Below are 14280 nucleotides of genomic sequence, written 5' to 3' on the forward strand. Positions count from 1 at the left end.
GCGAAATAACGCTGCATTTATGTAAACGGCCGGCACTGGGCCCAGTGCGCAAAAGTGGCATGATTCACAAAACGGCAGATAACTTTTGAAAGAAGAAAAAGACATCTCTAATTTTTTGATATGTTATGTATAAATGTCTCAGCTTTCAATTGATGCAAAGATTTTGAAAATCGGTGGTTGCCCTCATGGTGAAAAAAATGTTTTGGTATAAAAATACAAGATGGCGGCCAAAATAAATATGGCCGACCCAACTTTTTATTATTGTATATAGTAGCCCTATCTTTCCTCTTTTCAACAACAATTTGTTTTGAGGTGGTTTTTGGAGAAACTTTTGAGTTATAACGGTTTAGGTGAGCCACCATTTGACCAAAATCGAGGGGTCTGCAAAAATGGTTGTGGCTCAAACTAACGGGGGGTCCACCAATTTGAGTAACCAAACGCATTTTTCTTACTTTTTTAGTGAGGGCTTTCAGAAAATCGGCACCTTAAACATTTTTGAAGACAAGGTGTAAATAGTGGGCCGGTCTCAGCGAGAATTACCCATTTAAAAACATAGAAACAATATGCTGTTATTTAACTTTTAACGACTTGTTCATTTTACCCCATCGATTGTCCATTACCCCCATACATTTTTTTCACGCTATTTTGAAGCACGATTTGATGAAGAAAATAACCAAAGAAAACAATATTTTTTAAATGCAACCCCTTACAAGATTTCTAGAGTATATCTTTACCTTCCATGTTTCTCGGAAAAGCAGATGGATTTTGCCGCATTTCCGCGGGAAACGACCAAAATGCTTAGGTTGTCCACTTTACCCCCAACACCCCTATATATGGCATCCCTGCCCCTGAGCCTCCTGCATATGGATGTATCCCGAGAACACCCGCCGTACACTAGATTTAAGTTTTATATGTTGACCTACTGTAACGTTGTTTGAAAAGAAATGATGCTTGATTTCTCAACTTTGCTCACTAACGCCCCGGGTTAGCACCCCGGGTAGAGGAAAAGATCTTAATGATGTCATATTTTGATATGGAGATCAAAAAGTGATATTGGTTTGATTGGCATAAGAGATAAAAGATCTAAATATAATATCTAAAATTTCCTCGTGGAACATCATCACCATATCATATTTAGTTCTTGTAAAATAGCAGCGAGCTAATCGTTTGATCTTAAAATAACAAATTTTGATATTGCTCAGATGTTTTAGGAACATTATTTAGATATTATTTCAGTACTGTTATCTCTTATATCAATCAATTCAATATCACGTTTCGATCGACAGTACTTCACATCTACTCGGGGTCTTTATTGTAGATTTACCCGATTGATAAGCATATTGAAATTTACAAAGAGGCATTTCTACCAAAAATGTTGACTTGATAAAGTCATCCATGGTTTTTAACAGAACACACGAAAGGCTTATGGGTCTAAGGGCTTTTGGAATTGTTTTGTCCCGTTTGCCGGCTTCTGAGATAAAAATAACACGAACCTTACGCCATGCTTTAGGTATGTGAGTTAAATTAATACTGGCTCTGAATATTTCGGTTAAGAGCGGACAAATCGCCTCTTTTTCATTAATAAAATCGGTAGAGGTCCCAGTTAGTTTTGTTTGGGTTTCCCAAGCTTTCAATTAAATTTGATCCGGCTTTATAATTGAACCTGATATGTTTGTGATCTGACAAAGATTCCTCATCAGAAAATTGCAGTTCACCTTTTTTTCTGACAGCCAGTCGCTGTAGATCTAGAACCTCTTGTCGAATAACGTTAATAAAAGTGGGAGATTCTCCCTTATTTCATATATCTATGTTATTCGACAAACTGTAGTTAAAAGTTCCTCACCCCTCTTATAATTATTTGTACTGCTCCAATCAAAAATTGAGTGTTTATCCTTTTACAATAATTAATGAAAGTCATTTCATTAGATGAAGGCACATCATAGACGTCTCCTGAGAAATATGCAGACGCAATGCATACCTCGGTTATTTCCCGGTTACACCTGCCGTTATTTACTCAAAGGTGACGAACCGTTAAAATTATCTTGTAATTGCAAAAATGAAAGAAAAATATTTCTTATCAACAAAACGTACCTTGTGCCGGCTCTTGACGTGACGAACATTTCAATATTCCAAGAAAAATATGGTGTAGTTTAGCTTATCAAATAAAATTATTTATTATAATATGGAAGGAACTCACCAAATCACGACGACGCCGACAAAAGAAAACTTCTGGCTTGGATTGCAACCAGCCTTCTCAGATGTCAGATGCAGTTTTGAAGAAAAAAAACTTGAAAAACTTGAAGAGAAATGTTAAAAGAAATTATTAATTTGAAAATGAAAGATTCTCAAAAAGCTGACGGAATTTTAAATTTAGTTATTGACTTTATTTCCGGAAGATTTTTCAGGTAGAGACTTGAAAAGTCTGCAAAAAAAAAGCCAATTTGAGGTTTTTTCAATCTCGAACTCATGAAATACTTGAGAAAAAAAAAAAATAAAAACAATTTTTTGAAATTAAACCAAAAGAATGTTATGAAAAAGATTATCCGATAACTTTTTCAATAGATTCAAGAGTCAATTGTTTCGTTCGATTTTTTGGAAGCATTCGGTGTCATTCAAGGAAATTCTTAAAACTTGTATGAATTTCAGGAGTAATATTCAATCAATATTAAAAAAGTATATATTTAAATAAAATTCCCAAAAAATTTTGGAGAAAAAATTAAAAAAAAGAAAAAAAAAATACATTCTACGCATGAACTCCCTATATACTACGACATTTTCTTACTATCTGAGGCACTTAGTGTACGTAGTGTATATACTTCGTCTGTGTACATACTGCGTGTAACAGTATGATTGCTTTAGAAAATGATTGTGTTTCGGTCGTTGGAATGAAGAAATCAACTAACAAAGGATTATTTTCAAAATTTACTGTTGAGCATCTTCCGTTCCAATAATAAGCTTTCCACTATCCTTTTCCCTCATGCTTCTTATTTCCCGGCCAAGTATAATTAGTAATTTTCACGCTTATCAGACTATTCTTGGCGCAACACCAAAAGTCACCAAACAAACACACCTCTGGAGAAGTTCCGTCGCCCTAGCACCGGCAAAAGACTGACATATTTCAACCAAACTTCTCACTTAACCCACATTTCGGTGCTTTTCCTTGCTAGCTTGCGAGAACTTGCTTCCTTCGAAAACAGGTAGGAGCAAATCTCATCAACACTCCCAGCCTCCAGCCGAAAAGAAACCCTCGAAAACTAACTTTAATGCCGGGGAAAAAAACTTCCAAAAGGGGGACTTGTTTTGCACTTACCTTGAATTGGAGGCCCAACATGCTTCTTGATGGGTAGTGGATTGCATAACTGAAGGCGGATAAGTCAGTACAGAGGAGTTTCTTTCACTAGATGGCGCCCCAACCGATTTGCTTCAATAAGTTATATATTTATTAAAACTCGGTAGCTCGTCTATGTTACACCAGTGTTACCTATGTATACAAACAATTCGTTCCATGCTTATTTGATTACAGCAACCTGTTAACAACTACAATTGGTCATACATCAGTCGCTGGAACCTGCCTATAACATTTGAAGAGTTCTGGGATCCCCAGCGTTCCCACTCAGATGATGACAACGCCTTCCTCGTTGTAGCAATTATCGTGGAAGTCGTTGAGGTTGAAGATTCTTGTCGGAACCCTGGCGACTGCTGGGCGATCCTTCGCCTTCGTTGCCTCTCGCTCGATTTTACAAGAGTCGTCGAACTTGTAGTTGACGTACCGCTTGACCACCGGCGGTTGCTGACTTCGCTTGAAGGTTTCACCCACGATAAAAACATTATGACTATGGTTGGTAGCATCTCTGGTAGTTGCATGATTATGGTCTACGACATAGCTAGGGTTGTCGATATTGTGGAGATTACACGAGATATGATCGTTACTAGCTGGTTGGTTATAGGTATCTGGGTAGATGTTTTGATTCGGTTCGTTAACGCTAGGGTTCAGTTCGTATTCTGCTGCGCTCGTTGGCACTTGCTCAGTAGTAATACGGTTGTTATCTACAATAGTACGGTTGATTATACTTAAAGGAAGCACTATATTATTGTTGACCGCTTCGGTCTGCTCGGTGGACGAATCTTCGTCGAAGCATCGCGACGGCGATGGCGACGAGACGTACCGGACGCGTTGGAGGTTCTTGTCGTAGTAGTCCTGGATGTTCACCGTACTCTTCGGAAGGGCTCCGTTCGCTGGAGGTTTCGGGGCCACTGGCGGAGGAAGAGGTGGTGGAATCGGTACTATCTTGGCGTCCGAGTCCATGGAGGACGATGAGAAGCGTAGTTGGTTGGCCTTGAGTTGCTTGATGTAGGTTATGTGATCGCTGACGGTAACGCTTTTCTTGAAGCTGTCGAGCGACTGCAGCTGCGCTTCCGGATGGCCGTCTTTGAACAGTTTGTCAAACTCTTCAAAATCTGCGTTGGTCTTTTGGAAAATGTTGACACTATCGTTGGATTCGTTGGACACCAGTTTCTTTCCTGTTTCTAGAGCTTCTAGCTGCTTGTCGAACTTGCTAACCAGTGCAAACTTCTTGGAAAGAGACTCGGTCGATTGCTGACTGTTCAAACCCACTACGGATTGTTTCGGCTTACCAGACTCTTCGTCGCTTTCCGAGAGAAAATCGTTGATCCATTTGCGTTTCAGCTCACCGCTCTTAATGGATTCCTGTAGAACTGAGGCCAACGGTTTGAAGTTATCGGCAAAGTCCACGGAACTCACAAACTTCTCTACTTTCTTCGGTGGAGGGTTATCTGGTAGCTTTGGCTTAACCTTCGCCTCTGACTTAGCTCCTTCTTGCCGCAAAAGTACAACCCTGTTTGGCAGTGGAAGTTCTACTGGTTTCGTCACCCCCTCGCTTTCTGTACTTTCATTTTTCCTGAATCTGACTTCAATCTTATCAGAATTGTTCTCTATTGAGAAGTCACTAGCTTGCTTCAATCGGCCACGCACATTCTTTTTCTTCTCCTCCACCTCCTCAGAGTCACTCTCCATACTCTCACTGTACTTCAACCCTTTGGACTCCTTCCACTCCTGCATCTTCACCACCTTCAACGAACGCATCTGATCCACATCACTATCACTCTCTACCCCTTCCTCCTGATGTAGCTTCTTCAACGTCAGTATATTGTCCACCGATCGAGTCTTCCTGCCCTTACTCAACATTCTCGTTGAAGGCACCTTCTTTCCCTCATGCCCATTCGAACCTCGTTCAGCAATCCTGAACAATTCGCTGCGATTCCTCTCCAGCATCTGATCCCCTAAATACATCTCCTCATCTCTCGCTCGCATTGGATTCCCCTGCTTTCCCTGCTCCTGTCTCTTTCTCATCCTCTTCCTCCTCGGCGGTGGCTCCACCGCTCTCTTGCACGGCGAAAACTTCTCATGAACCATTTCCCCAGACTGATAACAGCTGCTGCCACTCCCTCCGTCACCCCCCACTGCCGCCACCATCTTCCTCGGCAGGTTCAGCAATATTCCACGCTTCGCCGCATTCCGGTCGCACTTCAGCGCGTACAGCCCCAAACTCCCGTGTCCTACTCCGGCGGCACTCGGCACCGCCGCTGAAATGGTCGAAATGTCCGAACGCTTCCTGGCGTGCCCTTTGGTACCGTTGGATATCGACGCCACGGCCGAGTTCGTCCCGGATCGCGAAAAGGACGCCGTCGGAGTGGCCACCGATGGAACCGTTCCGACGTTCCGGGTACGCGACGGCAGTCGCGTCAGCTGACTCAAGTTCAGAATCGAGCCACCGTTCCATTGTTTGAGCTTCTTGAGCTTGGGGATCCTCAACGGCGGAAGGAGACCTGCAAATTAAAGGAAAGAAAAAAGCGAGAAATCTCCGTTATTTTTTAATTGGATACAGGAGAGGTGGGAGGTCAGCCAAGGGTTAAATTGCTTCACACCCAGGAAAAGTACGTGCGAAAGCGAAAAGGTGTGCAGGCGCAAGGTGCATCAAATAGCAAAGTTTAATTTAAAAAGAAGCTCAAATATCGTTGCGTTGCTGCATAGCGAAATGAATTTTCGTCGGTGCGACCCTGACGGAAAACCAACCGACAAACGGATGGCCGTCACGTCGTCGTCACGGTGAACTGTTTCTGAGAGTTGCACGTCGGGGGAAAGTTTTAATTGAATCCTCACATTGACTTTGCTTGTTTCTGCGAAGTGACACGATTAGATGGTAGCTTTTTGCTGGCTGCATAATGGTTAGAGGAGTTGTTCATCACCGTTTTGTGGGTAATTTGAGTGAATTAGATGATTGCAACTGACATATTGCAGCTTGCGTTTCCACATTCCGAGACACCAACTTCCTCTGAGAACAAAATTAGCGAAGATAAGGCAAAATGGAAGGTAGAAGGGTCTGAGATGACCAAAAATGAGTCTACGTAGTTTATGGACAGCGCCTGAGCTAAACAAGCATTGTTTAATGTGTGGTTGGTTAACGCCTAACGCAGTGAGTATCGAATGAAAACTAACGACCATCGTTATGGCATCTGCTCATGCATATGCAGCTAGAACTGACACTCATTCAAACCAGCATCAACATCAACGAACATCAGTGACCGACTATTCCTCTTGATCCATTTGTATGATGTTATAACCTACATCTTCCACTGATATTCATATGGTGAGCTACATTAATGTTTATAGCACAGTGCACTAATACTATAACAACCCTAATTAATCCACCTAGCGGTGATGGTGCCTTTCTCGTGCCTTCGAAAACCCGTTTGAACAAAACTTAAGTATCATGTTGATGAATATCATACTTTCATACTTACTTCCATTTCATGGCACCAGAAATCATATCATTTTTCTGGCTTTTGATGTTTGAGCCTTAAACTCTTAAAAAAGCCGCTTAATCGAATTTTGAACAGCCATTTTGCATTTAAGTTCGCCATTTTCGATATTCTGGTCGTTATTTTGAACTCCGGACATCTTTACCATACCATATATAGAGCCTTAAACTACATTGAACAGCTACCATCTTGATGTTTTAGCCGCCATTTTTTATTATAGACCGCTATCGTGGTTATTCTAGGGGCTGTCCATAAACCACGTGGTCATTTTTTTGGGACTTTCCAACCCCCCCCCCCCCCCCGCGTGGTCATTAGTCCATACAAAATTTTTTATTTGTCCATACAAAATGGTCATTGGCCGAAACCCCCCCCCCCCCCCCCACTCCTCATGACCACGTGTTTTATGGACAGTCCCCTACTAGAATCCGGACGTCTTCCACATACCAAATATACCCATATTGCATGTTGTTAGCGCCTAAAACTCCAAAAAATAACCGCAATCTTGAATTTGGAGTCGCCATATTGGATTTTGGACCACCATCTTGGATACTCTGGTCGCCATTTTTGGACACCAGACATCTTTCCCATACCCATATACCCATACCCAAATATATCATATACCCAAATATACCCAAATATACATGGAATTAAATCCTAAAATTCCATTAAACAGCCGCCATTTTGAACTAGGAGCCGCCATCTTGGATTTTAGAGCGCCATCTTAGAGTCTAAAACTTTTTTAAACAGCCGAAATCTTCGATTTTGAGCTTCCATCTAGAATATTGGGTAGCCATCTTGAATTTGGGCTGACATCGTGGAGATTCTGGATTTCAGTGTTGATTTCGTCAACCGTTCTGAAGGGTATAAAAATTCCCAGCACTGATTATTGACGATGACAGGGTCATTCTAAGCGCAACTCAAATGCGAGTATGACGTCGAGATCATCCTTTTCTTCTTCTTCTTCTTCTTCTTCTTCTTGTTTATGGCTCTACGTCCCCACTGGGACTTGGCTTGCGTTGCTTCAACTAAGTGTTGTTTGCGCATTTCCACAGTTATTAATTGATAAGCTCTTTTTGACTGCCTTTGCATGAATTTGTATATTGTGGGGCAAGAACAATGATACACTATGCCCACTGCCCAGGGAGTCGAGACCATTTTTCCGATCGAACCCGCCGTCTCCAGATTGGCGATTCACAACGTTAATCACTAGGCTAAGTGGAGACCCTCGTGATCTCTCGTGGAGACGTCGAGATCAACTTGGAGGCTTAACTTGAAAGAGGACTACACCCGACGATTGGATAGTTCAGCGCCTACCTGTTGGTACAAACAATGACCTGACAAAAACTACTATAAAAAGCTTGAAAATAAGAACATACAAAAAGTTGATCAACTGGAAAATTGGGAGATGAAATTGTGAAAAAAAAAACGCGTTCTCGTGGGATTCGAACCCACGACTCCGTATTTGCTAGACCAGCGCTTTAGCCAACTAAGCCACAGAACAGGTAACGATTCTGAAAAAGAAAACTAAACTGACTGCGAACCAACTCCATGAACCTCTAATGAATTAAGGAAATCCTACAGGGTATTCTCCACAATTTCTTCCAGAGAAGCTTGCAGGTTGTTTTTCATGGATTTCTCCCGAAATAAGTCCAAAAATTTGGAGACTCTTTTGGAAAACCTTCTATGAGTTGCATCAGAAGTTTTGTCAAACATTTCTACAGATATTCCAAAGTTTTCCTCCAGAAGCTACTTCAAGAATATGGTGATAAATTCTTTGAAAGTAATAAATCTATAATTTTGTAAGTAATTCTTCCATGAATTTATAAAGAAGACTCCTTCAGAAATTCTTCTTTTTAGAAAACTTCCTATGGGATCGTTTGAAAAATTCTCCGGAAATTCTACATACTTCTGCTCTTGTGCTTTTCTTTGGTTTTTTACAAGAGTTTCCTTTGGCTTCGACCAGAATTCGACCAGAGACTTCATCAGATTTTATTCAGGAAATCGCTTGGAAATTCCTTCTGAAACCATCGAGGAGTTTCTTCTAAAATAACTCCAAGAAGTTTTTTAGTATTCGAAGGATTCCTTCATCTGCCGAAGCTCATGAAAAAAAAATCCTTGAATTTCCTTAGAAATTCTCCCATGTTTTTTTTTTTTTGTAAAAATTGTCTTGGATTTCCTATACAAATTCATGCAGGAATTCTTTCAAAAAGTGCTTTTGCTTGTAAAAAGATGGAATAAGTTCCAGATTTAGGGGCTGTCCATTTATTACGTAAGGGGATTTTCACGGTTTTTTGACACCCCCACCCCCCCTTGTAAGATTTTTTGTATGAGAAGCCAAATATTTTTGTATGGCGCGTACGATTTCTCAAACCCCCCCTCCCCCTATAAACCCTTACGTAATTAATGGACAGCCCCTTATCTGGTTACGTCGTTCTTTCTGAAATGCTCGAAACGCATTGTCGATTATCACATCTGTGATGTTCGTCTGGCTAACATGCCTGTTCATGTGAACTCACATGTCTCCCAATTTGGGATGTCCACAATGACTCTTTTACATAAAGTTGTATACGTTTTCAAGAAAGCACTCGCTCAAACGTAGTTTTTGCTTGGATGATTTCTTGAATATTGAGGATGCTTTTGATGACGTGCCTTTCTATGTCATATTGAAAGTCGCATGACGTCGCAAGCTACCTCCAATGAGCTATAGGCTCTTTTTACGCTTATGCGTTTTACAGTGTCCTTTTCAGGGCACTGATTAACCCCGTTGTGGTATGAGCTATGAGCTCTCGTTGCGCTTATGCGCTCATTCCCTCTTCTAGGGCACCCCTTCCTATTTCATCACCTTTCCCTTTCCCAATTCCCATCTCTTGTCCCATTCTCCCTCAGGTAAATGATGAAATAGGCTCATATGTATGGCGATGGCACAAATGTCCCAAATGGATGATAACGTGCCTCTGGAGCCGGCCTTCTGATACCTGATACCTGATGAGAAAATTTGGAGACTCTTTTGGAAAACCTTCTATGAGTTGCATCAGAAGTTTTGTCAAACATTTCTACAGATATCCCAAAGTTTTCCTCCAGAAGCTACTTCAAGAATATGGTGATAAATTCTTTGAAAGTAATAAATCTATAATTTTGTAAGTAATTCTTCCATGAATTTATAAAGAAGACTCCTTCAGAAATTCTTCTTTTTAGAAAACTTCCTATGGGATCGTTTGAAAAATTCTCCGGAAATTCTACATACTTCTGCTCTTGTGCTTTTCTTTGGTTTTTACAAGAGTTTCCTTTGGCTTCGACCAGAATTCGACCAGAGACTTCATCAGATTTTATTCAGGAAATCGCTTGGAAATTCCTTCTGAAACCATCGAGGAGTTTCTTCTAAAATAACTCCAAGAAGTTCTTTAGTATTCGAAGGATTCCTTCATCTGCCGAAGCTCATGAAAAAAAATCCTTGAATTTCCTTAGAAATTCTCCCATGTTTTTTTTTTGTAAAAATTGTCTTGGATTTCCTATACAAATTCATGCAGGAATTCTTTCAAAAAGTGCTTTTGCGGTTTCTGAAGTTTTCTTTTCATGGATTATATCTGAGATTGCTTTAGAAGTTCTTTAACCTTTATCCCGCCGACATACGTTTTTCACCGTCAAAAAAGTACAAAAAGGGTTATAACGTGTACAAAAGGCTGAAACTACTTGATCGAGTTTAAAAATCTCGTTAATACAGACGAAAAAAAAATACTTGATCGAGGTTGCTCATTAGCCTTCTCTTAAGTAGCTTCATTTTCAGGTAATTCTGGAACTTGAAAGTTCACGTAAGCACGCTGGATAGCCTTCTAAGCAGCTTCTGACAGAACTTTGACAAAATTCTTGCAGAAACATAAATGTGTTTTCAGAATCACAAACCTGTTAGTGGGTTGTGATTCATGTCTGGAAATTGCTTCTGATTATTATATTTTCGCACATGTCGCTGCTATGTAGATTTGAACTGGATCCTCCTGTGTGATAGCCTGCCGACTTACCGCTGCGCTACTGAAGACACTTGACAAAGTCAAGCTAGCTTCACTACTGTACAAATGTGCAAAACTAGCTGCCGACAGAAAATCAATTCAAGTCAGACTTTACCTACTGTTCACTCAATCGCAGCTGTAGTACTGTGGTAGAGCGTAGGGTTCTGACGCAGTGACTACCACTTTGAATCCGGTGGGCGGCAATTTTTTTTTGCTCAAGCCTAGTATTCATTGATTTGATAAATTCATATTTGTCTTTTATTCGTGTATGCTTCTGTATTGTTTTCTGTAAAAGAAATAAATGTAATCTTCATTGAAACATAATGCTACTGACCTGAACTGCTATGAACTTGAAAGTTCCGATAAAGTTCCAAGTAGTATCTTAAGCAGCTTTAAAGTTCCGCGAAGTCCAGATAAAGCTCCGAATGGAACTTTCTGGCTGCTTAAGAGGCCAACAATGAGCCTTGCTGGAACTTGTGACCGAAGTTCCAGCAAGGCTCATCGTTAGCCTCTTAAGCAGTCTGAATGTTCCATTTGGAACTTTATCTGAACTTCGCGGAACTTGAAAGTGCATTTTGTCATGGAAAGCGGAACTTTTGGTTGCTTGGGTAATAATGTACACCAGAATTACAAATCTCCTTCTTGAAATAATGTCTCAACTAGAACAAAGTTCGCTTCTCAGATTAGTGTTTCATGATCGCTTCCACAGTTATTTACTGAGAGCTTTCTTTACCAATAACCATTTTGCATTTTATGTGGCGGGCAAAAAGAAAATTTTCATCACGAAATGATCCTGGATTGATCGGGAATGGAACCGCTCACCCTCAGCATGGTCCTTCTGAACTCCCGTGCACTTCTTGGTGATGGATTTCATAGTTCCGAATTTTCACACCACGTGGCGCTAGTGTATAAAGCTACTTCCGGTACGACTTTGGAGAGATTGAAGCCAGATAGGAAGGTGCGATCTTCGGCAAAGTAGTTCAGGACTACGAGTACTTTCAGTTCCGAACGTCAACACCACTTGGCGCTAGTTTACATACTTACTTCCCGTATGAATTTGGTGAAATTTTGCACGAACTTTTTGACTAATAGGAAGGCAAAATTGTTCAGGACTACACGCACTACCAGGTTTCAAATTTCACCACCACGTTGTGATAGTGTGAAAAGTAATTTCAGGCATGATTTTGGTGAGATATTCAAGTGAAATTCAAATCAGATAGGGACTTCTCCGACTCACTCGAAGGATTCCTCTGACAATTTCTCTAGCTCTTTCTATGGGAATTCCCGGAGTTTGTTCTGGGATTCTGTTTTCAAGTGTAACGGGTGAATTTTGCTCTTAACCATTCACAGCTTAAGCGCCACTTCCGTCAATGGAAGGCTACTAACGTAAATTGTAGTCCGGCTGGCTAGAGACTCTCTCCCGAAGGCGGGTCTGTCGTTCGGCTCAAACACCTAAGTTCTTTTGATCACCCGCCGAAAAGATTCTGAAGATTAAAGATCCGACTAAGGTTAATAGAGGTGAAAATAGCCAAATAAAATCAACATCAACTAGATTAACGAACCGTCATTTCAAAAAAAAAGATTGTATCCGCCGACGGATTAGTAATACGTACGACCAGAATTTCGATGCATCTACATGTATTCTTCTCTCTGGTTTCCTCCTAACCTGTCCCGGGACTAAAGATGGGCCCTATTTCTTAAGCTAGGTACATTAGTTAGATCTGACCTGGATTATATGGTGCGTTGACTCCTGCAGCGCTGGAACAAACCTTCTCCTCGCTACGGTACTTTGACGGGGTCCCTCGTGGTTCAATACCCAGAGGACGCCGCGAGCCACGTGGTTGGTGTTTGGGCTACTCGTGGTCTTCGTGGGCGGTGTAATAACGTGTTACGTGGGGTAACTGGATAATGGCGTTGTTCGTGGAGATCTACTGTGATCCATGCACTGTTTAGTTAGGCCACCGTCTCAGATCACAGAGGGTGGTGTTACCCCGTAACCGTGGGCGAGGTGGAAGATTAAGGCCCAGAACACGTTTTTCCACCAAGGGGCTCACCAATGCTCTCGAAGCTCTCGTGGTTTGGTGGATTTACCAAACCCCAACCAAAAACCCACGGAAGCGCGGGTTGGTAACCTGCGCAACGCATTCCATTATTATTCGCTCATCTCACATAATTATATGTATTAAATTTACCTTCAAATCCTATTGCTGTCGTGAACACTCTTCTCTGCCTACTTCTATTTTTAATGAAAGTATACGGCGTACCTATTAGAGTATTCAATTATGTAAATGAACTTTGCTTAACCGTTTCTTCACTTTCTAAACTTACAAAATGTTTCAGAGCTTATCACTCACTCAACTAATTTAAGACCGTCTATGTCTGTTCACTGACTTTCAACTGCCACTTCAACGTGTAGTTTTATTTTTGCTTTAGAATTCACACATCCGATGGCTTCGACAATCTCCACTGAAATGATCACCCAAAAAACTAAACTGGGCAAGCCTCTCGTGATCCCGAGAACAATAGCCTGTTTTCATCTCCCTTTTACCCGTTTAGATTCGCCTCCCCATTGTCTGTTCGCAAAAGGAAATCAGTTGAAGTTCAGTGGAGCCTTTTAATTTCGCGTTTCTATTTTTTTTTATCGTTAGTAAACTTCATATTTGACATGCAGATGGCACTGTCCACATGCTGTCGGTTTAGAGATTTATATTCATCGTTACACAAGGATATATTCGATTATTTTATTAGGGATTTTTGTTCCAGAGATTTCTTCTGGGATTACTGCAGAAATTTATTCAAGCTTCTCCACCCAACTAACATTTTTGCTGTATAAGAGCTTAAACGAGCTTTCTTCCAAAGGCGTTTGCTCCATAAGCTTTTATGTAGTTACTTTTGTTAGTAGGGCAGTGATTACTTCTGGAATTTACCCACGTATTCATTATGTCTTCAGGAATTCTTTCGGAAATTTTTCAAGAGATTCCTCCAAAAATACCTCAAAATATTGCTTGAAATATTGAAATTTGGGCCAGAGATTTCTTTGAACATCTTTGCTAAAACTTGTGTGAATCATCATTATGAGAATATCTTTATGACGTTTACATTTTTCACGATAACAAAAATCTGCCATGAGACCCACGAGGCTTTCATAATAACTACGCTTAAAAATTCATTCTACTAGAATTGAATCTCTTAGGCATACGCAGAATGTATTTCTGTAGATATTTCTTGGGTAATACTCACAAAATGTTCCTGAAATGATCCTTGACCCTTGAACTTGGAAGCTAGGCTCGTACGGTACGAGTCGTACCTTCCTATCTGGCTTCAATCTCGTGCTATATCTCACCTAAGTCGTACCGGAAGTCATTGTGTGCACTAGCGCCACGTGGTGGTGAAATTCGGAACTATGAAATCCATCAGCAGGAATTGGTTGTTGTTC

General features: G+C 40.9%; 1 protein-coding gene across 2 annotated transcripts in view; it reads right to left on the minus strand.

Moving 5' to 3' along the window:
* Positions 1-3402: 3402 nt before the first annotated feature.
* LOC109432926 (uncharacterized) overlaps positions 3403-14280 on the minus strand; it is a 39021-nt gene continuing 28143 nt past the window's right edge. For both annotated transcript variants that reach the window (XM_062845153.1, XM_062845152.1), the window contains exon 3: positions 3403-5847. In XM_062845153.1, coding sequence (XP_062701137.1) covers positions 3614-5847 — 2234 coding nt within the window. In that variant the 3' untranslated portion in view covers positions 3403-3613. The remainder of the gene's footprint in view (positions 5848-14280) is intronic.

Source organism: Aedes albopictus, chromosome 1 (assembly GCF_035046485.1).
Source record: "Aedes albopictus strain Foshan chromosome 1, AalbF5, whole genome shotgun sequence".
Taxonomy (NCBI): Eukaryota; Metazoa; Arthropoda; class Insecta; order Diptera; family Culicidae; genus Aedes; species Aedes albopictus.